The sequence below is a fragment of the Mauremys reevesii genome, unplaced genomic scaffold, assembly GCF_016161935.1.
Source record: "Mauremys reevesii isolate NIE-2019 unplaced genomic scaffold, ASM1616193v1 Contig13, whole genome shotgun sequence".
Taxonomy (NCBI): Eukaryota; Metazoa; Chordata; order Testudines; family Geoemydidae; genus Mauremys; species Mauremys reevesii.
Genome location: NW_024100749.1, coordinates 65,529 through 89,781, shown reverse-complemented (window position 1 = coordinate 89,781; position 24,253 = coordinate 65,529). Strand labels below are relative to the sequence as shown.

Below are 24,253 nucleotides of genomic sequence, written 5' to 3'. Positions count from 1 at the left end.
TCCTCTTTAACGTTTGATTGTAATGATTTAATGTTAGTCAGTGTTATGGTCATGATGATGAGGATTTTTCCTTCTCCTTCCTGTTGTCTAGATCAAGTTACTATGAAGATGAAGATTTTCTCATTCTGCCACAGCTCCAGAGCCAGCTCCCTTCTCCCTGGTTTTATTGTTTTCTTCTTTACTTGTTATGTTCACAAGACGGAATCAGGTAGGAATCTGCCCTGTGTCTGCTGTTTCTTAGAGGATTTATTTAGGCCCCTGAAGTCTCTTAACAACATGCTTCACTCAAAGTCAATGTAACTACTCACAGTTTGTAAACTTAACCACACAGCAAAATCAGCATCTTCATTATTCATTGTTTGCTCTGATTTGTTGTGCTGTGCTCTGATTGTGTTGCTGCTGGGTTATTTTATTTGCTCCTTGGATCATGCACAGATCAGTTTCTTTTACATGAGTATTTTTAAAAGATGCCCAGAGCATTGGGTGGACACTTACTGAAGAGTTTAATAATAATAATAAATAATAAAATCAAATGACTTAGTGGGTTTCAGATGTAAAAAAGATCAGAGCCATAGTCTGAGACTCACTTGTGCACAAAAACATAAGAAGAACCAGAATATATTGATGTCATGTGACTTTTTAATTGGGCCTGTTTGCTAACACATATATTAGGTATAGTATACACCATATTCTTAGGCATTATGTGCACAGTATAATATACCATGCACATAATTTAATATACAATAGAGAGAGAGAGGGAGTGTTTGGAAGTTAAGTTAACTGAATGTATTATGCTCTTCCCATAATTCTGTTCACCAATATATAATATCCCACAACACTTAACAAATCTGAAGTTACTGTTCGCAGTAGAAAATAGGAAAGGTGTGTCCTAGCACTGGTTGGGATGTACCTCTGCACCCACCTGGTTTGGAATGTGGTATCCAAAACAGGGTTAAGGAAGGTACCAAACAAGTTAAGAAACTGGTAGGTTGGATCTTAGGTGATGTATAAAGTGCTTTTTCACTTGTAGACACTCATGGTAAAAGTATAAGTGGGTTTGGGGTGTATTTTTCAAGCACACCAAGTGTGTAAGGTGAGCACTCTGCAAAATAAAAATTGCTTTGCAGGAGGAGGGTACGGATGTCTCCTTTTCGTAGTGCACTGTTTTGTCTTTAAGCAATAATTTTCGCTCAGTTTGGTTATTTGGTCTCTTGAGCATATGAAGTATTGAACCATAATAGTCCAACAATTGGCTCTAGCAATATGGCCATGTCTCAGGAACACCTTGGTGAAAAAACACCAAATATGGCCGGTCAACCCTACCCTTATTCCTGCTGAGGCCCAGCAAATTTCAAGACAATGTCAGTAAGCATGTCAGTTTGAGAGAACTTACAAAAATGGGCTGTTGAATAGTAAGTTTGTCTCAACTATACACTGAGCACGTCCATTCCCAGCTCTCTGCATCAGTTTCTCTGATGTGTGATTGTGACATGGACTGAATACACCTGTCTTCAGCTTCCCACCCTGTGTCAGCACTGTGTGCCTGTGCCATGCACTGAACTTACCAATTCTCAGCTCCCCACCGTGTCCCGTGCTCTGTGCCTGGGCCATCTGCCAAACTTACCTGTTATCAGCTCCACACCCCATCTCAGTGCTGTGTGCCTGTGCCATACGCTGAGGCTGAGTGTTCTTATCACAGAGCCCCAGTCCTGCTGCCCATGAGCACTGCTCTCTCTTAAACATTCAGGCTGAAATGTTCCATGTCGAGTGTCTGCCTCTGGCTGAACTTTTTGGAAAGTTTGTGTGAAATGGAAGCTGTTGCATGTGTCCTTCGTATCAAATTCCCTCTTTCCTCTGAGCTAATTTTGTTGTTGTTGTCCTGGTGCATTTTCCAGCAAAGTTCACAGTGATTGGACCCCGTGACCCTGTCACTGCCGTCCTGGGTCAGGAAGCTGTGTTACCCTGTCACCTGTCCCCCCGGATGAGCGCTGCAAACATGGAGGTGAGATGGTTCCGATCTGAGTTTGCATCCTTTGTGCACCTGTATCGTGGTGGGAAGGATCAGTATGATGGGCAGATGCCAGAGTATTGGAGAAGAACAGAGCTTTTGAAAGACGGACTCACAGATGGAAATGTTCCCTTGAGGATTCCCAATATCAGACTTTCTGATGAAGGACAATACCACTGCTTTGTTCAAGAAGATACTTTTTATGAAGAAACAGTATTGGAACTGCGAGTAGCAGGTCAGTAGCTTGTGACAGTTTTAGCTTTGTGCAATTTGCAGGCTTTGTTCTTTCTTATTACAACAACCATGACTCCCTGCTTGTGCAATATTTTACAATCACACACTGTGTCTAACTTTCAGCAAACAGCCACTTTCATATTAGGAAAAATATGCTGGAAACTTTTCCAACATGTTACTAAAAACATTTTCAAGGATGGCCAAGGCACTTTTTTGCCCAATCTTAATTGACCCCAAAGCGGCCTTTAGTTAAGAGGGAAAGGATTTCTGGACACATATGGCCTTCCAGTTGCTCTGCAGTCATTTCTAGGATGTGTGGCTGAGGTGGGACTGCCAGAAATTTATGGCCTTCTCATCAGTTCACTGTTGGTTGTTGCTTCAGGGAGTAGTTAAAATCGAATGCAGTGTTTTTATTTGCTGAGACTGTATAATGGTGATAGTGGTGGTGGGTGTGACAGGTTCCCCCTGGGGTGCCACCTGGAACTGGGGTACAGCTGAGCCTTCTGTCTCACCAGTCTGGGTTCCCTCTTGCACTGTGACATTGCAACAAGCTGCAAAGCCCTCCACATTTGCACTCACACCAACATCCACAGGCAGGGACCACACCCATCTCTGTGCATGATGCATCTGGCCAGGCACTAATGAAACAACAATAGTGAGGCTTCAGCCAAAACACCCCCCAGCTTCCCAGCTTAGGACCCTGGAGCTGTACCGTCCTACCCTGGTCAAAAGTCTGACCAGTAAAGATAATTACAATTACCCAGTTCGCCACTCCCTCGATGTGGAGAGGGATATACACAAAACCTTTGTTAACTGAGCTGAGATTTTTCCCAAACACTTCACTCAAATCAAACTGTTTTAGGTAAAAAATATAAAATAAATTAAGAACAGAAAGATAGACTTTTTAAGTGATTTTAAGTTATAGGAAACAGATCACAGTAGATTACTTAGCAAATAGACAAAAACACAGTCTAAGCCTAATATACTACCAGGGGCGGCTCTAGGATTTCCGCTGCCCCAAGCATGGCGGCACGCCATGGGGAGCGCTCTGGCGGTCGCCGGTCCTGAAGCTGCTGTGGATCTCCCGCAGACGTGCCTGCGGAGGGTCCGCTGGTCCCGCAGCTCCGGTGGACCTCCCGCAGGCACGTCTGCGGGAGGTCCACCGGAGCCGCCTGCCACCCTCCCACGGGACACCACTCCAAGCGTGCGCTTGGCGCGCTGGGGTCTGGAGCCGGCCCTGTATATTGCACAGGATTTGAATCAAACAGTGTCTCACCCTATTAGATAGTACAAGCAGTTTGTAAATGTTTCATACACAGGCAGGGTTTCCTTCTTTCCCACCCAGGACCAGCACTTCCCCAGTTCAAGGTCTGTGCTCTTCCAGAGGTATATCCACATGTGGAGTTGTGGGGAAAGTGAGGCCTGTTGGTGATGTCACTTCCCCCTTTTATAGTTTCTTCCATATGGCAAGAACCCCTTTGTTCCAAGCCAGGTTCCCAGCCCAGTTTGTGGAAAAATACAGGTACCAAAATGGAGTTCAGTATCATGTGATCTAGTCAGATGCCCCTGCATGCTTGATGAGTCAAGGCAGCCATTATCCATAGCCTGTCTGAAGTGTCCCCCAGTGAGAACAGGACTTTTCCATGCCCTATTGTTTTTGCTGATTGGCCATTAGCATTGTTTAGCTTCTTCACTGTTGTACCTGAAAGGCTAGTTGTGGGTGTTACCCAGGATAAGCACATTTGAAATACAGATGCATAGTCGATATTCGTAACACCAGATACAAAAATGATACATGCATACAAATAGGATCACCACATTCAGCAAATCATACCTTTTCCATTGACATCTTACATGACACATCTTGTATAAGATGCAACATAATTATATTATAATCATACCATAATCATATTACTAATTATGTATTTACCACTCTTAGACAAGACCTAGCATTTCTCCCCTGCTGCTTTGACACTGCAACCGTGAAGCCACTTAGACTTTTAAATAATAAATATGTCTATCCAAAGCACTAATTATCAGATTTTCAAAATTTCAGATCCTATTCAGGTATCTACATTGTCATATCTCCAAAGTTGCTCAGCACTCAGTTGCTCCTGTGTTGAGACAACAATATCTCCCACTGACTCAGTGAACTTATTTTAAATATTTGTTTATGTTTTTTGTGTCCATGAATATTGGGATTTCAGCCATTCCAGTATTCATTTATCTGTTCTACTGACTACCCACATGAATTAGTGATTTCTAGTATCAGAGGGGTAGCCGTGTTAGTCTGGATCTGTAAAAGCAACAAAGAATCCTGTGGCACTCTTGCATCCGAAGAAGTGGGTATTCACCCACGAAAGCTCATGCTGCAAAACGTCTGTTAGTCTATAAGGTGCCATAGGATTCTTTGTTGCTTTTAGTGATTTCTAGTGTGAGTAAGGGATCCACAAACTGTCCCTCATCCCTTCTGCTTTATAAATTAATTCATGGAATTGACACCTTCATGTATTTCCCCTCAGGTCTGGGCTCTGCTCCTCTCATCTCTGTTGAGGGTCACAGGGATGGAGGGATCTGGGTGGTTTGTCGATCAGCTGGTTGGTACCCAGAGCCTGAGGTGCTGTGGAAAGATCTCAATGGACGACATTTACCATCACTCTCTGAAACAAAATTGAGAGGGGATAACGACCTGTTTGAAACAGAAACTGCGATCATTATAACAGAACAGTCAAACCAAAACTTGTCCTGTTGCTTCAGGAACACCATTCTCAATCAAGAAAAGGAATCAGCGATGTACATAGCAGGTCAGTTACCATACAAATCCCACATTGAACTCACCACCACTAGAAACAAAACAAAATATAGGAAAACAAGAACTGAAATGTCTGTGGTGGATATTTCATAATCCACATACAAACACAGAAGATGGGAGGCTGGTATCTTTACAGGTTCACAGCTTAGACAATTTAGTTCCCTTCATTGTAAGTATTTAGTTTATCAAAGTTTTGGGTTTCATGTACATTTAATGTTAAAGCAGCAAAGAATCCTGTGGCACCTTATAGACTAACAGACGTTTTGCAGCATGAGCTTTCGTGGGTGAATGCCCACTTCTTCGGATGCAAGAGTGGAAATTTCCAGGGGCAGGTAAATATAAGCAAGCAAGAAGCAAGCTAGAGATAATGAGATTAGATCAGTCAGGGAGGATGAGGCCCTGTTCTAGCAGTTGAGGTGTGAAAACCAAGGGAGGAGACACTGGTTCTGTAGTTGGCAAGCCATTCACAGTCTTTGTTTAATCCTAAACTGATGGTGTCAAATTTGCAAATGACAAATTTGCAAATTTAATCAGCTTTAGGTACATTTCCAAAATTCCATCCTGGGTGGATGTCTGAATCACTGTGAATACAAGAACAGTAAATGAAGAGTAATTCATTGGCTACAGAATGTTTGGAGAAATTTGTGGTTGCGATTCCTTCAAATATTGGGGGGTAATAGTGGATTTTTCAAAAATATTCTAATTAATCTGACAATTTCTGAATACTGATGAACAACAGAGATTCAATTCTTTGCTGGTGTAACTCTATTGAAGTCAGTGTGGTTTTATGAGCAGAGAATTTGCCCCTGAATTCTATGGCTCTCTGAATAGCAATGGATCAAATCAGGTCTATTTTTTCCAGGATAAATCAGTGTAAAATCTGTGTTGAATGGAACCATTTTAAAATTCATTTTCTGGTATTTTGTGTAGTGTAGACATGGCCATTCTTTCATTCTTATCTCACAGAAATCCTCCTGGGTGCTATTTATATATTTGTATGGAATAAAAACTTCTGATTTTCATCCCTGCTTCCAAACAAAGGCAATTTCTGGGTGTGTTTTTTTTTTCAGATCCATTTTTCCCGAGGGTGAATTCCTGGATGGTGGCTCTGAATGTGATCCTGGTGGTTTTGTTTGGTTTCATTGGCCTCACTGTTTATCTCTTTAAAATGAAAGGTAAATATCAAAAGGAGAAATACACTGTATATAAAGGTTTTATTCTTATAAATAAATAAGAGGAATTTTGGAATTTTATATTAAAAGAACATGTGACCTGCTGATCTTGACCTAAATAAAGAAGAAGAATCCATGTAACTTTATTAATAGAGGGTGGGGGCAAGGTGTGTGTGTGGCAGGAGGTGGGGGTATTGATAGAGGGTGGTGGCAGAGTTGAGGGTAGTAAAATAAGAGGGAGGAGACTCTTAGGCTGTAGAACTGAACCAAAGAATCAGATCATAGCAGATACATCTGTGTTCTGCTCAGTCCTCCATCTCCCCATCTTCCCAGTTCTCGGGGGCTTGTCACTGTCTGTCTCTGTCCCGCTTGAGACAAGGTTCTGCAGAGCCTAGCCTGTCATATTTGTACTTCAAAGATCTTTTTTGCTAACAAAGTGTTGTGCACCTCGATATTACAGTGATAGGCCCAACAGAAATGCCTCTGTGGTAAATCAGTAAATAAACACATTTCTTCTTCAGTTACGAAAAAAAAATATCAACTGTCACATAACTCAGACACAGCTGTCCATGCTCTGGGTTCACTTTGTCCATAAAGAATATCTGCCCAATTTCCAAATAAATTGGACTTATCTCTCCATCCTCCTAATGAATTTTGTACCTATAGGATGTTGTCTTTTAACACTGTTTCATGAAGCAGGGAGAGGAAAATAATTTATATTTATTTCTGTATTTTTAAGGGAAACTTACGGAAGAAGTTGGTAAGTTTCAATTTCCCTTTTTCCACAAATACAAATTTTGACTAGTCACAAAATTGTATATAGACTTGTTGGTTTCTTTGATTTATTTTTATTTCTGTGTTTGTTGGGCAGGGGAGGGTTGATGTGTGTGTAAGAGGCTGGACCATTTTAGGGCCCGATTGGATGTTTCCAGAGAACCCTCTCCCTTTAAAAATCCTTCCAGTTAGGGGGTGAGACTGGCCCTAGCTACATGTCTGAGGGGGTGTAAGCTTTCAATGCAGACCAGCCCTTAGTCTCAGAGTCCTTCAGAAGAATCTATAGATGTCTGGCTTGTCAATGAAAATGTGATGAAGTGGGAATTTTCTGCAGTATTTTTATAAAATCTATGTATGCCTCAGTTTCCTCTATATGTGACATTGTTACCCAGTGACGAGAAAAGGACTGTTTGCTCTTGGGCTAAGAAACATCAGTATTGGTATTATGGGCCTTAGACCCCATATCAATGGAGCATCAGAGAAGACAGTGGCAAATCCAGATACCGGATATTGACCCCTAGCAACCAACAACCCAGAAGGAGATGGGTTTCCCCACATCTAAGCAGGGAAGCTGTGCAACATTGCCCAGCTCAAGAACAAAGGACTGGAGAGGTATGAAGTGGGAGATACGAGTTGGCTGCTGGAAGGAGTCAGGGCTCTAACCTGGAGTCTGAACAAGGAGGTCAGATGGAGAAACAGACCGAGCTTGAACAGTGGGGTTCACTATAGAATCTGGGCTCTGGGATGACCAGAATGGTCTATGCTTTAACTTTCAATTCTGTATGATAACCTTCCTATGCGATGTCCAGTTGACTAATACACCCGAGTGTTTTGACAACGCTCTTTGAGTACCACTGCAAGTGCTTGGTGAGGTGTGTTTATCCCTGAAGAGTGTGCAAGTCTCTACCAGGAGTATCTCAGTTGGACTCACTGAACAGAGCTCAGCGTGCAAAGCAGGAGTGCTGAAGGCCGAGAGGTCCAGTCTAAGGAGGTGGTGAAGCCCAGGGCTGGCTCCAGGGGTTTTGCCGCCCCAAGCAGCCAAAAAAAAAAAAAACCAGCCGCAATCACGATTGCAATCTGCAGCAATTCAGCGGGAGGTCCTTCGCTCCAGCTGAGAGTGAGGGACTCTCCACCGAATTGCCGCCAAATAGCTGGACCTGTCGACCCTCTCCGGAGCGGCCGCCCCAAGCACCTGCTTGCTAAGCCGGTGCCTGGAGCCAGCCCTGGTGAAGCCATGTGGCTTTCCCTAGGCATTTCTCTCTTCCTCCTGGGTGTCTGGCAGACTGAAGACTCTTGAAACTGTTGAAAAGCTGGGGGTGGAGCACCGATCAAGTGGATTCGTGACAGAAGTTTCAGTGCAGCTAGATCCCAGACAGGGTTTATCTTCAACCGCTCCCTGCTGCAGTCAGCTTGTACCTGGTCTGAAGGATCCTTGTCAGTGGCAGAGGTTCACAAGTTGTCTTCCAGTGGCTCTGTTGTAAGAATCAGCTACCTCTGAGTTCCAGTAGCCTCCCACTTCCTGTGACAAACTCTCCCTTTCAAGATCATTTGCTCCAAGGGGAGTAGGCCCTGCAGGATGCCCTTTTAATTCCAGTTGAGCCCCGAGGAGTTTTCGTCTTTTCCTGACTGGGATGGGGATGTGCCCCAGGACAGGGTGTGATAATCTAGTTTAATAAAATTTGGGTTAAATCTAAATTAGACAAAATTCACGCCAATATCTTATTTGGGGTGGTGGGGAAGCAATAGAAAAGAGAAAATTGAATAGAAATAATCACCCGGCTTTAACTTTGATGATAAAGAGAAACAACACATAAGGGAAGGAAAGCTCATAATAAACATGTATATGTGTTTCCTGAGCACCTCTCACCCACTCCTCTCTGCCCACTCCTCAGAGGGCCCTCTGCCGGATGCTCACTCCTCCCCACCCCCTCTCCCAAGTGCTTCTCACCTTCTCAGGAGGCAGAGAGGAGTGAGTGGCAGGGGCTTCGGAAGAAGAGGTGGAGCAGAGGAAGGAAGGGGTGAAGTACAGGTGGTGCCACAGTCCCTGGGTGCTGAGCCAGCCCCAGAGTCCATCTCCAAATAGCTGATCAGTGGCCAGCTGGTGAGCACTGAGCACCCCCTATTGTTTTTCCCATGGATGCTTGAGCCCTGGAGCACCCACAGAGTTGGCATCTATGCATCGGTGGGTTAGGTGGCCTAGTGGTTACCACAGTTAGTGCTGCCTCCCAGTGGGCAGGTCTTGCAGTTCTGGCCCTCTTTTAATCAGAGGTGCAGTGAGGTAGGCAGTGATTGGGGAGCCCAGGCCCACCCACTACACTGGGCTCTGATCCAGCACCCTAGGAGGGTCAACAGTGCCTGGCCCCCCCAAAGATATCCTCCAAATAACCCTCCTTGGGTCACTTCCTACCAGCTGCTGGGCTTCCCCAGCTTCAAGTCCAAGATAAGGTGAAAAGAAAAAGAAAAGGCACCAAACCATCAGCCCCAACAGGGCCTAAGCATGTAGTCAGTCCCTCAGGGAGGCTGCTCCCATGCCCTTGTCAGTAACCTTCAGGGTAAGTCTGTCCTCCTCCCATGCCTCTTCCTTCTGAGCTGGGCTGCTCCCTTTTCAGCCCTTTCTCCAGTTGGAACATGATCTGCAGGGCTGGAAGGGTGGGGGGGGATATTACTGGCTCATGGGTCAACAGGTCTTGTAATGCCCTAAATGCTTTGTCACAGCTTTTGGTTCAATGGATCCTTTTGGGTGCAGTGCCCTTAACCAGGTCTGTCAAAGGAGCAGCCATTGTAATGGAGTTTGGGATGAAATGTTAGTAGTATCCTGCAGGCCACTAGGGCTTGGACTTTTTCACCAAAGGTCATAGCTTCCCTCCGCCCCCCACCCCCACCACCACCACAACCACCACAGCATACCCTAGATAAGTGACTTCTTGGGTGGCCAGCTGACACTTGGTTGGCTTGGGCATCAAACTTGCCTCCTTGAGAATCCAAAATACCACAGTTACGTGCTTCATATATTTGACCCAGCTGTCACTGTAGATGATATCGTCAATGGAGGTGGCCATGTAGGACCCATGCAGACACAGCTGCTGGAAAGTGGCAGTGTCCCCATGAAGTCCAAAGGGCATGGTTTTAAACTGGTGTATTCCATCACAGGCAGATTGTTTAATTGTTGTGGAGTTGTTTGCTTTTAAATGTACTCTTTTTATTTATTTATTAAACACGTTTTTGTTTGCATATTTTTTTAATGATTATTCTCATGGGGGTGGGATATAACATTATAAAATGTGAGGAAAAGCTAACCTGGATAAATTTCACACAAAAAGCTTATTTGATTAATTGGTAAGCAATAGAGTAATTGGGTTTGTTTACTCTGGAGACGAGAAGGCTGAGGGGGGACAGGATAACAGTTTTCAAGTATATGAAAGGTTGTTACAAGGAGGAGAGAGAAAAATTGTTCTCATTAACCTCTGAGGGTAGGACAAGAAGCAATGGGCTTAAATTGCAATAAGGGACGTTTAGGTTGGCCATTAGGAAAAACTTCCTAACAGGCAGGGTAGTGGAGCAATGGAATAAATTGCCCAGGAAGGATGTAGAATCTCCATCATTGGAGATTTTACAGAGCAGGTTAGACAAACACCTGTCAGGGGTGGTCTAGATAATACTTACTTCTGCCACAAGTGCTAAGAGATTAGACTTTCTCTCCTATGATTCTATGATTCGAATAGAATCACAGAGTTTACAACCAGAAGGGATGACCAGATCATCTCGTCTGGTCTCGTTAAGAAGAAACTGAATAGAAATAGAAATTGATGATAATGAGAAATAAAACATAAGAAAAGGGAAACAACAAACAATGTATGTATTTCTATTTGATTTTTAGGCAAACGAGATATAGAAATTGGTAAGTGTCATTATCCTTTCTCAGACAAAATTTATTTTTTGTACCAAATTGGATCCTGATGTGGGAGGTTTTTTAATTGTTGTGGAGTTGTTTGCTTTTAAATTTAACTTTCAGAGTTCTGTTGCAATATTTAATCTGTTTTTTGTTTGTGTGCTTGCTTTTTGTTATTGTTGTTTTTTGATTTGTTTATTAGTGTAACTTCATAAAATGTGGGGAAACACTAAATTGGATCGATTTCACACAAGAATTTAATTTGAAAAACCGATAAGCAATAGAATTACAAACTTAAAGTCCAGAAGGAGCCCCTGGATCCTCTTCTCTGACGTCCTCAAGAGGAGATTGATTTTTCTCAGCCTTTACTGTCATATACATTAATGATCAATAGAATCATAGAGTCGCAGAGTTTATGACCAGAAGGGATGACCAGATCCTCTAGTCCAGTGGTCCCCAAACAGTGGGGAGGGTCCCCTAGGGGTATATGGAGGAATGTTCAAGGGTGTGTGCGCAACAGGGCCCTGGCCAGCCCCTACGCGGGGAAGGGAGGAAGCGCCACCAAGCCCTACTCTGCTCCCACCCCAGCTCCAACCCCAGCAGCAGCTCCACTCCGTCCTCTGCTCCACTCCCAGCCCAGCTCTGCCCTCATTCCCTCTCTGCCCCCAGGCCAGCTCCACCTCTATTCCCAGCTCTCCTCTTATCCCCAGTTCTTTGCCCATCTCCGCTTTCAGCCCAAGCTCCTCTGCTGAGTCAACTGTGCAGTAATGGGGGGGGGGGCACATGGATTCCATTACTGGAAATGTCGGGGGGGCAACAGGAAATGTTTTGACACCACTGGTCTAGTCTGACCTCTTTAATAGGCGATTGAATAAAACTAATATCTTCATCTTAACTGTTGTAGTGATGATAAAGAGAAATTAAACATAAGAAAAGGGAAACTCTGAATGAACAATATGTGTATTTCTGTTTAATTTTTAGGCAAACTACATACAGAAATTGGTAAGTGCCATTATCCTTCCTCTGACAGGAAATATTTTGTACCTAATGGGATCCTCATAATTGTTGTGGAGTTGTTTGCTTTTAAATTTAACTATTACAATTTTGTTGCAATATATGAAACCTCTTTTTGTTTGTTTTCTTGCTTTTTATTACTATTCTTTTTTTTTGGAAGGGTTAGTGTAATTCTGTAAAATGTGGGGAAGTGCTAAACTGGAGAGATTTCACATAAAAAGCTCATTTGAAATACTGATAAGCAATAAAGCCACAGAGTCACAGAGTTTAAGATCAGAAGGTACCACTGGATCCTCTTGTCTGATATCCTGAAGAGGAGGTTGATTTCTCTCAGCCTTCACTGTCATATAGATGATAAAGAGAAATAAAACATAAGAAAAGGGAAATGCCTAACAAAATGTATATTTGTTTCTCTTTAATTTTTAGACAAACGAGATAACGAAATAAGTAAGTGTCATTATCCTTCCTCTGACAAGAAACTTTTTGTACTATTTTGGAGTCTCATGTGGGAGTTTTGTTTAATTGTGGTGGAGTTGTTTGCTTTTAAATTTAATTTTTAAAATTGTTGCAATAGGAAACCTTGTTTGCTTTTTATTATTCTTATTCTTATTTTATTTTGGGGGTGGGTTGTTTTGTAATATAACTTTATAAAATGTGGGAAAAGGCTAAACTGGATGAATTTCACACCAAAAGCTAATTTGAAAAATTGATAAGCAATACAATAGTAAAGTAGGTAGTGGCCAAGAAAATATGGCCCAGGAGGAATTGTGGAAAGGCAGTGGAGGACTATCAGCCCTTGAGATGATTAACCTCCCTCCACATTGCAAAGTGGCCAGGTAACCAACCTGAATTAAAGTGGTATCTGGGCTACAGCCTATACCCAAAGCCTTCCCAGCCAGCCTGGGTGTAAAGCACCAACAAACTTGAATCAGAGTTTTTGTGCTTGTGCAATAAACAGATTGGGGCAAAGCCAGGTACGATCCTGAGCTAACTCTGCAGTAAGATCCACCCTGGGAGAGAGACACATGCAACCCAGTGGAGGTTCTGATGAACTTACAACTTTCTTTTTCCCTCATTGTATTAGTTTGTACAATATTGACTTATGCAATGCTTGTTCAGATCAGCTCTCACCTCTAATTATGTGGTTGTTTTTAGGGTGGAGAAGATCTGTGGCACCTATAGAAGAAGGTAATTAAAGATCATATTTTATCAATGTCCAAATACCAGTCCCTATGAGGCAATGTGCCTCTTTTTCCTTGAATGTGGGAGTGGCCGTGATAGTTCAGGGCAGAGATCTACCCTGCACCCTGCATTTCATGGCACATCACAAGGTGAGTAGGGGTTTGTGCCTATGTCCTACCACACCATAATGAATCTATAGCACATTGCATCTACTCTTCCTGCCCCTCCACCGCCCGCATGTGCACTGCACCCTGCAGAGATCTGTGACAGCAGCTGCCACTCATTGTACAGATCCAGTGGGCAGGGCCAGATCTAGGTTTTTTGCCGCCCCAAGCAAAATATTTTTGGCAGCCCCCCCACCCAGCCCTCGGCTCCCCCTGAACCTCCCTGCCGCCCCAGTGCTGGGCTCTCCCCACCAACCCCACCCGCACCCCCTGCCGCCCCAACCCAGGGCTCTCCCCCTCATCCCACCCACACTCCCTGCTGCCCCAGCGCTGGGCTTCCCCCCACCAGTGCTGACTCCGCCCGCTCCCCTTTCGCCTCCAGCCAGTTTGGCGCTGGCAGGGTTGGGGTAAGCAGCGGAGCTCCTGGGCCGCACCTTAGCTCAGGATCCCTCCAGCCAAGGCTCCCACCTCCAGGACTGGCCAGGACCCAGGAGGGCAGAGCTGGGGGATCGCCCGGCAGAGGGCTGAGGAGCCGGGGCAGTGCAGCCCCAGTGGGAGCGGAGCCCTGGAGAGCGGGACGCGGGCTCCGCACGGCAGCTCCAGGGCACCAGTCCCCACTATGGCCTCGTTGCTCCTGCTGCTCCTGGCTACCTTGCAGCTCAGGCAGCTCAGGCTGCTTCGCCCAGCCCCAGCTGTGGCACTGGGGGACGGCTGCCCTGCAGCACCTGCAGGCGGCTCATTGCACCCCACGGGGCGGCCCCCAGCCCAAGTGTCCTGCACTCGGAGCCCTCCTGGCCATAAGGTACGGGTGCTGCTCCCTGACATGAACTGCAGCAGCCCCAGGGCGCCCCCCATGCAGGACGCACTGCTGCTGCCAGGGCTGGCTCTAGGCTGTTGCTGCCCCAGGAAAAAAAAAAGGCTGGCTGGAATGCCGCCCCTGAAAATGTGCTGCCCCAAGCACGTGCTTGGTTTGCTGGTGCCTGAGCCGGCCCTGCCAGTGGGACATGCACCTCCATAGCCACTTCTCCAGGGCGAGTTTGTGTTATCTCCTTGTGCTGATGGCCGATCTCCAATTTCTCTCTGTTTCTTCCTTCATCTTTTCCCCTCTGAAGAAGGCCAGGAGCTCTGCAATGACCCCACACTGATGGGGTGAGCAGGGACTGTGTCTGTGTGTAACTCTTGCTCCAGTCTCCAGCAGGGGAACAGAGCCTTGATCCCAGACAGGGGCTCTTCTGGCTCCATTCTACACATCTGGGGAGCTCCTGTGATCAGAGCTGGGAGCTTGTCTCTTTTCTCCTGTCTCCATCCACCATGATCAAGGCCAGCTCTAGGCACCAGCATTCCAAGCATGTGCTTGGGGCGGCCCTTTTCAAGGGGCAGCATTCCGGGTCTTTGGGGGCGGCACTTTTCAAGGAGTGGCACTCTGCCATTTTTATTTATTTTTTTGCTTGGGGCAGCAAAAAAACCTGGAGCCAGCCCTGACCATGATCTCAGCATTCTCGTGTCTCTGGTAAACAGGACATCACTTTAGCTTCCTCATCACTAGCATGACCCTCTCCCTCTTTCCACCAGCCACCTAATCTACACATCCCCCCAGTGGCGGATTAGCCACTGGGCCAATGGGGCCTGTGCCCAGAGGCCCTGTCCAGGGGCGGCTCTAGGAATTTGGCGGCCCTAAGCAGTCATGCCTGCAGGAGGTGCTGGTCCCGCGGCTCGGGTAGACCTCCCGCAGCTGCGGAGGATTCGCTGGTCCCACGGCTCTGGTGGAGCATCCGCAGTCATGCCTGCAGGAGGTCCGCTGGTCCCGCGGCTCTGGTGGAGCATCCGCAGGCATGACTGCGGAAGGTCTGCCGGACCCGCCTGCCGCCCTGCCGGCAAAATGCCGCCCCACGTGCGCGCTTGGCGTGCTGGGGTCTGGAGCCGACCCTGGACCTGTCCAATTAGGGAGCACATGAAAAATGGGTGCCCCTGTGCCCCAACCCGCTCTGCCTGCCTGGTGCTCCTGCCAGAGAGTGGGGTCAGGGCTCGGGGGCTTCCCGGGCTTGCCTCACTCCACCCATCTGGCACACAAGCTGGGGAACAGGGTCGGGGCACGGGGGCTTGCCCCACTTGCCAGTTGGAGTGCCAGGTGGGTGGAGCAGGGCAAACCCCTCTGCCCTGACCCCATTTCCCCAGCAGAAGCATGAGGGGGTGGGGGGACTACAGGCAGAAGGCGTAGGGTGGGGTCCCCACTTGCTCTGGCCCAAGGCCCCACAAAATCCTAATCTGCTCCTGCTTCCCCCACACTTGTAGCTTCTGCCTCATTCCACCATGAACCCCTTGCCCTTGTGTTAACCCCTCACTCCCTGCCCCAATGTACTTTTGTGCTGTGACTGCTGCTGAGCAGTGACATTCTGGGCAGGTTCAATCATGGTACCATGTGGCCTGTTATTGTCTGAGCTGTGACTTTTCAGAGCCAGCCGGGTGCAGTGGGGAGGCCCCATAGCAAAGTCCAGCACAGGGGCAGCTGGGACACAGTGAGATTTAAGGTGGGAGGGGGAGGGGAGCTCTGCCAATGATCACTGAATTGTACCATCTGCTGTGGCTCCCAGAGTCTCTAGTCCCCTCCCTGGGGAGAGGTGAGGGCAGGAGGGGAAAGATTCTGAGTCTCAGGCCTGGCCCAGCCGATACTTTCACCCTGTCACTGACAGTCTCTGCCAGGGGAGTGACTCTCCCCAGCTCTGTGCTGAGATCTCAGCACTGAGGAGTAAATCCTGGAGGAAGGAGATTCCCTGAATCACTCTCCAGCTAGGGCAGATCCTGTCATTGACACCATCAAACCCTCCCCCAGGGCTGAGCGCTGACTCTCAAGCTCTCATTCTCTCTCTCCCCAGTGAATGTGACTCTGGATCCAGACACAGCTCATCCCAAACTCGTCCTGTCTGAGGATCGGAAAAGTGTGAAATGGGGAGGCATGTGGCAGGATCAGTCCAACAACCCTGAGAGATTTGACACTATGTTCTGTGTGCTGGGCTGTGAGGGATTCACCTCGGGGAGACATTGCTGGGAGGTGGAGGTGGGGGATGCGACATTTTGGGCTGTGGGGGTGGCCAGAGAGCCTGTGAGGAGGAAAGGATGGATCAGCCGTAGCCCTGAGGGGGGGATCTGGGCTGTGGAGTGGTGGTGGGGTCAGTTCCGGGCTCTCACCAACCCTGTGACCCTCCTGCCCCTGAGCCGGGTCCCCAAAAGGATCCGGGTTTGTCTGGACTGTGAACTGGGTCAGGTGACATTTATCGATTCTGGTGATGACACCCAGATCTTCACTTTCCCACCGGGCTCCATCCCTGGGAAGAGAATCCGACCCTGGCTCTGGGTCTTGGGACCCCAGCTCAGACTGTGTCCATGATCCTGGGAACCCTGAAATTAGCATCTCTAGCCTCACACACCCCAGTCTCTATGACTCTGGAGGACTCCCATCTATCCAGCCTCTGGCTCCTCATCTCTATGACCCCTGGAAGCTCCTTCCCCTCCCTGCATCCCCAGGGATGGGATGGGGAGGGTGAAGAACCCCTGGGGCTGCAGGAGGAGCAGAGGGGCAGAGGTGGGGGCTGGGCAGGGGGCAGAACTAACAGCCGGGCTGGGGACAGGCAGAGGTGGAGGTGGCAGGGACACAACATGACTCAATCAGAGGTTGGGGGGTTGGGGAGAAGCTGGAAGCTCCGCTGCAGCAGGGAGGAGTTTGTACAGCTCTGTGTCATTGGATCTCATTGAGGTCTCCCAGCCAGAGCTCCTGCTGCAGGGGCCCAAGGCACCTTTTCCCTGTAACTGCAGGAGAGCTGTTAACACTGGATAGGAGAGTTCAAAAATCAGAAGATAAACCAGGATACATTATACATTGGTTTGAGCCCTCATGTTTTGGGGGGGGTCAATTTCATGATCGTTGGCTCTGACTCATGATTATTAAGTTCTGGGGTTGGTAACACTGCGAGAGTCATGGGTTGGGGGGGGAGGGCTGGCTGGGCTGAACCAGAGAAAACACAAGAAAAAGATGGAAAGTAAAACAAAAAAAAGAGAGTCCTGGAGAAAGGGGTGAAAATTAAATATAAAAACAAGGACAGGAAAACACTCTGAAGAGGGGAAACAGCCAGAGACAGTGAGAGGGGAAGGGATAAACTCTGGGGAATGATGGAGAACATGAGGGGGATGATCTGTGACAGGGATCAGAGGAGAGGGGAAGACACAGAGAAATAAACAGAGATGGGAAATGAGGGCTAGAAAAATGGTGAGTACAAATGACCAGTGTGACAGAGAAGGGAGAAGAAAAGGGACAGAGATTTATAAAATGTCACTGAAGGTGCGACTGTCACTTGTTAATTTAATATGTTACTTCCTTGACTTTGTTGCCATTTTAGTGTAATTAAAAATAACTGTTCTCAAAACCTGTGGGTCTGTTTTCCATTGTTGTGGGTATTAAAGCTGCTTCTCAGCTCCTGTGCACTCTGATGGGTCTTTACAGTAAATAAAGCATGAAAGATGATTCTGATTTGTTCTTTTTGAATTTTCCAGCTGCAGTTGTTAGAGGCAGAGTCCTGGGATTTGCTTCCCTAGTTGGTTGTGTCCTCCCAGCACCAACAGGGAATACACCGGCGTGTCCCTCTGATGAGAGCTGGGGTTTTGCTGTGACATGTTGCTATCCAGCCTGTGCTCTGTCTCCTGCTGTCTCCAGCCATGTCAAGCAGGAATTCCTCAGCTGGGCTCTGTGGAGAGGGGGCTGAACACATGGTGCTGACTCTCTTCTTTGTTTCCAGCGTTGAATTTATTCAGAGATGACTCAAGAGATACGAACTGTGCTGTTCATATTTCATTTGCCCATCAGCAATTGCTGTAGTGTTAGGGTTACCATATTTCAACAATCAAAAAAGAGGACTGGGGGAAGAGCCCTTCCCTAGCCCCGCCCTGCCCCCATCCACTCCCTCCCACTTTCCACCCCCCAACTGCCCCCCTCAGAACTCCCAGCACCCCCACTCTTTGTCCCCTGACTGCCTGCTCCTGGGACCCCTGTCCCTAACTGCCCCCCAGAGCCCCACCCCCCTACCTAAGCCTCCCTGCTCCTTGTCCCCTGACTGCCCCCTCCTGAGACCCTCCCACCCTAACTGCCCCCCTAGGATCCTACCCCCTATCTGTCCCCTGACTGCCCCAACCCTTATCCACACCCCCACCCCCAGACAGACTCCCAGGACTCTCACGCCCCATCCAACTACTCCCTGCCCCATGACAGGACCCCCAGAACTCCCAACCCATCCAACCCCCGCCCCCCACTCCCTGACTGCTCTGATCCCTCTCCCCACCCCCGCCCCCTGACAGCCCCCCCCCGGAACTCCTGACCCATCTATCCCCCCCCCCTGCTCCCTGACTGCCCCCCAGGACTCCCCTTACCACCATGCCACGTGGAGCCAAACCAAACAGGCTGCCGAGCACACAGCCCCTCCCCTACAGAGTGCTGAGGCAGCGGGAGGAGGGAGCGGAGGAGGGGCTCTGGCTGCTGGAGGCCAATGGGAGCGGCTCAATCAGGCCCAGCCGCCCAATCAGCCCTGCCGCATTCTGCATGGGGCAGAGGTGCGGGGAGGGGAGGTGGGGAAATCCCGGACCTTTTAACCTTATTACCAATTCCTCCCAGACGGCTATTTAAAGACCAAAAAACCAGACATGTCCGGGGAAATACGGGCAGATGGTAACCCTATGTGGTGTCCACAGGGGAGTTCATGGGATGGGACCTGCTCCGAGAGACAGTCTCTGCGGGTTTGTCTACACTAGGGTGCAGGTTTCTCTCTCTCATTGTACAATCTGTGTGTAGACAAGGCAAGTGGTTGTTTCACCTCCGTGTAACTGGTCAAGGAGAATTCTGTGGGTTGGGGGGTGTTTAGGAGGGTTAATGATCACCTTGAGTAGCTACACTGAGGTGAAAGCGTCACTTGCCTCATCTCCACTGGGACTGTATAATGAGATCACTGCCTCGTGTTTGCTATTGCATTGAAAAACCCCTTCACCTGGGGTGGCCGTGAGCTAAAAGATGGGATCTAAAGAGAGAAAAAGGAAACACCCCACCTTCGGCCAGGTCTCTGTCTTTGTTTTCTGTGAACTTCTAATATAAATGACTGGGGGTGGGGTCCATGAATGGACTTAGGTGTTACAATGCTGAGCATCACCCGCACTTAATTTTTAGGTGCTTAGAACATCACAAGAAGAACACTGCAACCCACAAAGCTTGACTTAGGCACCTAATCTTCCGGCACAATGAACAGAGACAGGCATGTGCCTTACACTGCCATCCACAAGAGCCAGCATGCTAGGTGGGAAGCCACCTAACGGACAATGGAAAATGGTAACTACAATCCTAAACCATACTCCTCTCTCAAAGAGAAGAGCCTGAGGCTGTGTCCACACGACAGCTGAAGTTGGCAGAATTTATGTTGTTCAGGGGTGTGAATAGACCAACACCCCTGACTGACGTAAGTTACAGGGACAAAAGTTCTGTTGTGCACAGCACTATGTCAGCTGGAGAGCTTCTCCCATTAACAGAGTTTCTGCTGCTCACAGAGGTGGTTTTCTTATGCTGATGGGAGAGCTCTCTATAATATGCAAGAGTTCACTTAACAATGTCATTATTCCATTTTTATTTAATGTGTCCTCTTTAATGTTTGACTTAAATGATTTAGTGTTAATTAGTGCTATGCTCATTATGATGAGGTTCCCCCCCACTCCTCCTTCCTGTTGTCTAGATCAAGTTACAATGAAGATGAAGACTCTCTCATTCTGCCACAGCTCCAGAGCCTGCTCCCTTCTCCCTGGTTTTAATGTTTTCTTCCTTAATTTTTATATTCACAAGATGGAATCAAGTAGGAATCTGCCCTGTGTCTGCTGTTTCTGAGAGGATTTATTTAGGCCCATGAAGTGTCTTAACCACATGCTTGACATAAAGTCAGTGGAACTACTCACAGTGTAAGCTTAACCACACAGCAAGATCAACTCCTTCACTATTCATTGTTTGCTCTGATTGTGTGGCTGCCAGGTTATTTTATTTGCTCCTGGGATAGTGCCCAGGCCTCTTTCTTCACACAAGTATTTTTAAAAGATTGTTAAGGATGCCCAAAGCATTGACTGGACACTTATTGAAGAGTTTAATAAATAATAATAATTAATATGTCAATAAATTAACTTGGTGGGTTTCAGATGTAAAAAAGATCAGACCCATAATTTCAGCCCCACATGTGCACAAAAATGTAATAAGAACTAGAATATTTTGATGATGTTACTTTTTTATTGGATCTGTTAGTTGACACATATATATTAAGTGTAGTATATACCTTATTATTAGGCATTATGTGCATAGTAAACCTATTTTTATACATATATGTATATACATACATTCAGTTAACTTCCCAACACTTCATTCATATATATATATATATGAATGAAGTGTTGGGAAGTTAACTGAATGTATTGTGCTCTTCCCACAATTCTGCTCACCAATATCAAATATCCCACCAAAGTTTGCAAAACTGAAGTTAGCATTCTCAATAGAAAATAGGAAGCCTGTCAAAGCCAGGATACATGAATGGTGTGTCCTAGCACTGGTTAGGCTGTGCTTCTTCACCCACGTGGTTTGGAATATGGTCTCCAAAATAGGGATGAAAAAGGTACAGAAGAACAATTTAACAAACTGGTGGGTTGGATCTTAGGTGATGTATAAAGTGTTTTCTCACTTGTAAACAGCCACAGTATATAAGTGGGTTTGGGGTGTATTTTTGAAGCACACCTTCTGTTTAAGGTAAGCAAGCTGCAGGATAAGAATTGCATCCCGGAAGGAGGGTATGGATGTTTCTTTTTTGTAGAGCACTGTTTTGTCTTTAGGCAATACAATTTGGTTATTTTGTCTCTTGATCATATGAAGTATTGAACAATAATAGTCAAACAATTGGCTCTAGCAATAGGCCCATGTCTCAGGAGCACCTTAGTGAAAGAACACCAAAAGGCCCACCACCCCTACCCTTATTCCTGATGAGGCCCAGCAAATTTCATGACAATGTCAGTAAGCGTGTCAATTTGAGAGCACTTAGAAAAACAACCTGTTGAATGGTGAGCTTGTTTCAGCTATAGCTGTCCATTCCCAGCTCTCTGCCTCAGTTTCTGTGATGTGTGACTGTGCCATTGACTGAACACGCCCATCATCAGCTTCCCACCCCAGGTTAGCACTGTGTGCCTGTGCCATGCACTGAATCTACTTATTCTCAGCTCCCCACCGTGTCCAGTGCTCTGTGCCTGGGCCATGCACCAAACATGTCTATCAGCTCCACACCCCATCTCAGTGCTGTGTGCCTGTGCCATACACTGAGGCTGAGTGTTCTTATAACAGAGCCCCCCAGTCCTGCTGCCCATGAGCAGGGCTGGTGCAAGGATGTTTCGCACCCTAGGCGAAACTTCCACCTTGTGCCCTCTCCCAACCCCGCGCCCCTGGCCCCGCCCTGAGGCGCTCCCCCCCCGCCCTGAGGCGCCCCACCCAGGCAGCTCCCCCACTCCGCCCTTAGGCACCCCCTTGCGGCAGCTCCCCAACCCCCACCCGCCACCCTGAGGCACACCTCCCGCCCCAGCTCACCCCTGCTCCATCTCCACCCCAGGCACACCGTGGCTGCTTCACTTCTCCTGCCTCCCAGACTTGCAGCACCGAGCACTTTGAGCTTGTCTACATAAAAATAGTTGCACTGTTTAGCTATTTAATTAATGCAACCTGCTTTTCCGAATGCCTTATATTGGTTTAGCATGTCAATTCCTTACTGACTTAAGCTAAATGAAGGAAGGATACTATTAAGCTAATTTACAATTTGAGGTTTTATGCATAGTTAAATTGGTGCAACCCATTTTTAAAGTCAACTATTGAACCAGTTTAAGAATGGCCACTGAAAGAGTTGCACAAGTTTCACTAAATCAGTGGACGACCCATGTGCAGAGAAGGTCTTTGGCACATTTGAAAATTTCACCCTAGTTAAATGATTCTATCACTGTGAACACAAGGACAGCAAAAGAAGATTAGTTAATTTACTGCACAAATGTTTGCAGGAATTTTAACTGATTCCTCCAAATATGTTGGGGGGTAATAGTCAGGGCCGGCTCTAACATTTTTGCCACCCCAAGCAAAAAAATAAAAGAGCGCCGCCCTGCCCCCGCAAGCGCTGCCCGACCCCTTCCTGAGCGTCGCATCACACCGCCCAAGTCTCCACCCCCCCCAGCGCCGCGTCGCCCAAGTCCCCGCCCCCCCCGAGCACTGAGCCACCCAAGTCTCTGCCCCCAGCGCCCGTCCACGCTGCCCCGGTCCCCGGCCGCCCCGCACTGCCCCAGTCCCGCCCCTGAGAGTCACGTCGCCCAAGTCCCCGCCTCCCCAGCGCCGCGGTGCACCACCCAAGTCCCCACCCGCCCCGCCCAAGTCCCCCCCCCGGGCATTGCGTTGGGCCGCCCAAGTCCCCGCCCCCCCAGCGCCGCATCGCACCGCCCAAGTCTCCACCCCCCCAGTGTCGTGTCAGGCCGCCCAAGTCCCCGCCCCCGCCAGCGCCACATCGCGCCGCCCAAGTCACCGCCCCCCCACCCAGGGCCACCTGGCCAAACCAAAAACAATGAAAACAAATCCCGATCGCCACCCCCTCCCAAGCTGCCGCCCCAAGCACGTGTGTGGTAGGCTGGTGCCTGGAGCTGGCCCTGGGGAAGATGGGGCGGTTGAGGGGCAGAATTACTGTGGGGCTGGGGACAGGCAGATGTGGGGTGGCAGGGACACAGAATTAGTTAATTGGGATTTGGTGTTTTGATAAGAAGCTGGAAGCTCCACACCAGCAGAGAGCCTGTAGAAATGAGTGACTAGCGTAGACATTTCCTACATCAATAGAAGGGTTTTTTCATCAATACAGTAAATCCACCTTTAGGGGAAGCAGTAACTAGGGCAACAAAGAATTCTTCCCTTGACCTATCTGCGTCTACATCAGGGGTTAGATCGAACTAACTACATCACACCGGGTGTGAACGTTTTCACAGCTCTAAGCAACGTAGCTAGGCTGACCTAAGTTTTAGGTGTAGACCAGGTCTCAGTAAGAATAACGGTATATCTACACTACAGCCACTGCTACAGCAGAGCTACAGCGCTACAGCTGGGTCGCTGAAGTGCCATAGTGTAGGTGCATCCTGCATTGACAGAAGTGTTTTTTCCATTGTTGTAGTTAATCCCCCTTTCTGAGAGGCCGTAGCCAGGTCACCAGCAGAATTCCATTGTCTGCATCGGGGTTAGGTTGATCTAGCTGTGGCACTCAGAGCACACAATGTTTCACAGCCCTGAATAACTGTCACTAGGTTGATCTAAGTAGAGCAGGCCTAAGAGGGGTTTACACCTTGCTCGCTCTGCTGTCCAGGCATTTACTTCGGCACTGGCTGCACCCTGCCAGCAGCTCACCGCTCTACTCGCCACTTCACCTGCCACTCAGCCAGCTGTCCGCTCACTGCCACACCTTCTCTGGGAGATCTTGAGGTCCTACAACTTAGCACAGCTCTCAGTGATTTCAGCCTCATTATTGGCATAGGCAGGGCAGTCTATTGTATCAGAGACAGTGTCCCAAAGCAGGCCTAATGCTTAGGCCTGGTTATCTGATATTTCAGTTTTGTTGATGTGCAACCAGACCCATCCTTGAGTCTCAATCAGCTTTGTTATTACACAGTAGAGAAAGAAAAGATCAAATAGTGTCTGGGTCCCACATCAAAAGGCACAAGTACCTATCCCAACCCTCTCTCAACTGCACTGGACTTTGGCACCCACATCTCCTGCCCAGCGAGTGCAGTTTAGTTGAGGGTGAGCCCCTCAATCAGGGAATGCCAAGCACAGTTCTGCTGAAAGATAACAACCCTTTAGTACCCGCCCCAATAACAAAGTGACTGGTAATACAACACCAGCCAAAAGTGACCATTTTGGCAAAGCAGCCCCATCATGCTGAG

The 24,253-nt window shown here is 47.8% G+C and overlaps 1 protein-coding gene across 1 annotated transcript; it reads left to right on the top strand.

Annotated features, from left to right (window-relative positions):
• The first annotated feature begins 108 nt into the window (after positions 1-108).
• Positions 109-16,817, top strand: LOC120392943 (butyrophilin subfamily 1 member A1-like). Its single transcript, XM_039517598.1, has 7 exons — positions 109-208; positions 1,896-2,243; positions 4,765-5,046; positions 6,125-6,265; positions 12,330-12,350; positions 13,059-13,091; positions 16,123-16,817. The coding sequence occupies exons 1-7, from the start codon at positions 109-111 to the stop codon at positions 16,632-16,634; spliced, it is 1,437 nt and encodes a 478-aa protein (XP_039373532.1). The 3' UTR covers positions 16,635-16,817.
• The last annotated feature ends 7,436 nt before the right edge of the window (positions 16,818-24,253 follow it).

Excerpts from the sequence above, each read along its gene's own strand:
- LOC120392943 (XM_039517598.1), top strand. The coding sequence starts at position 109 with ATGAAGATTTTCTCATTCTGCCACAGCTCCAGAGCCAGCTCCCTTCTC. Across the intron at positions 6,266-12,329 it reads GAAATACACTGTATATAAAG|ACAAACGAGATAACGAAATA; the intron begins GTTTTATTCTTA and ends TTTAATTTTTAG. Across the intron at positions 13,092-16,122 it reads TGTGGCACCTATAGAAGAAG|TGAATGTGACTCTGGATCCA; the intron begins GTAATTAAAGAT and ends CTCTCTCCCCAG.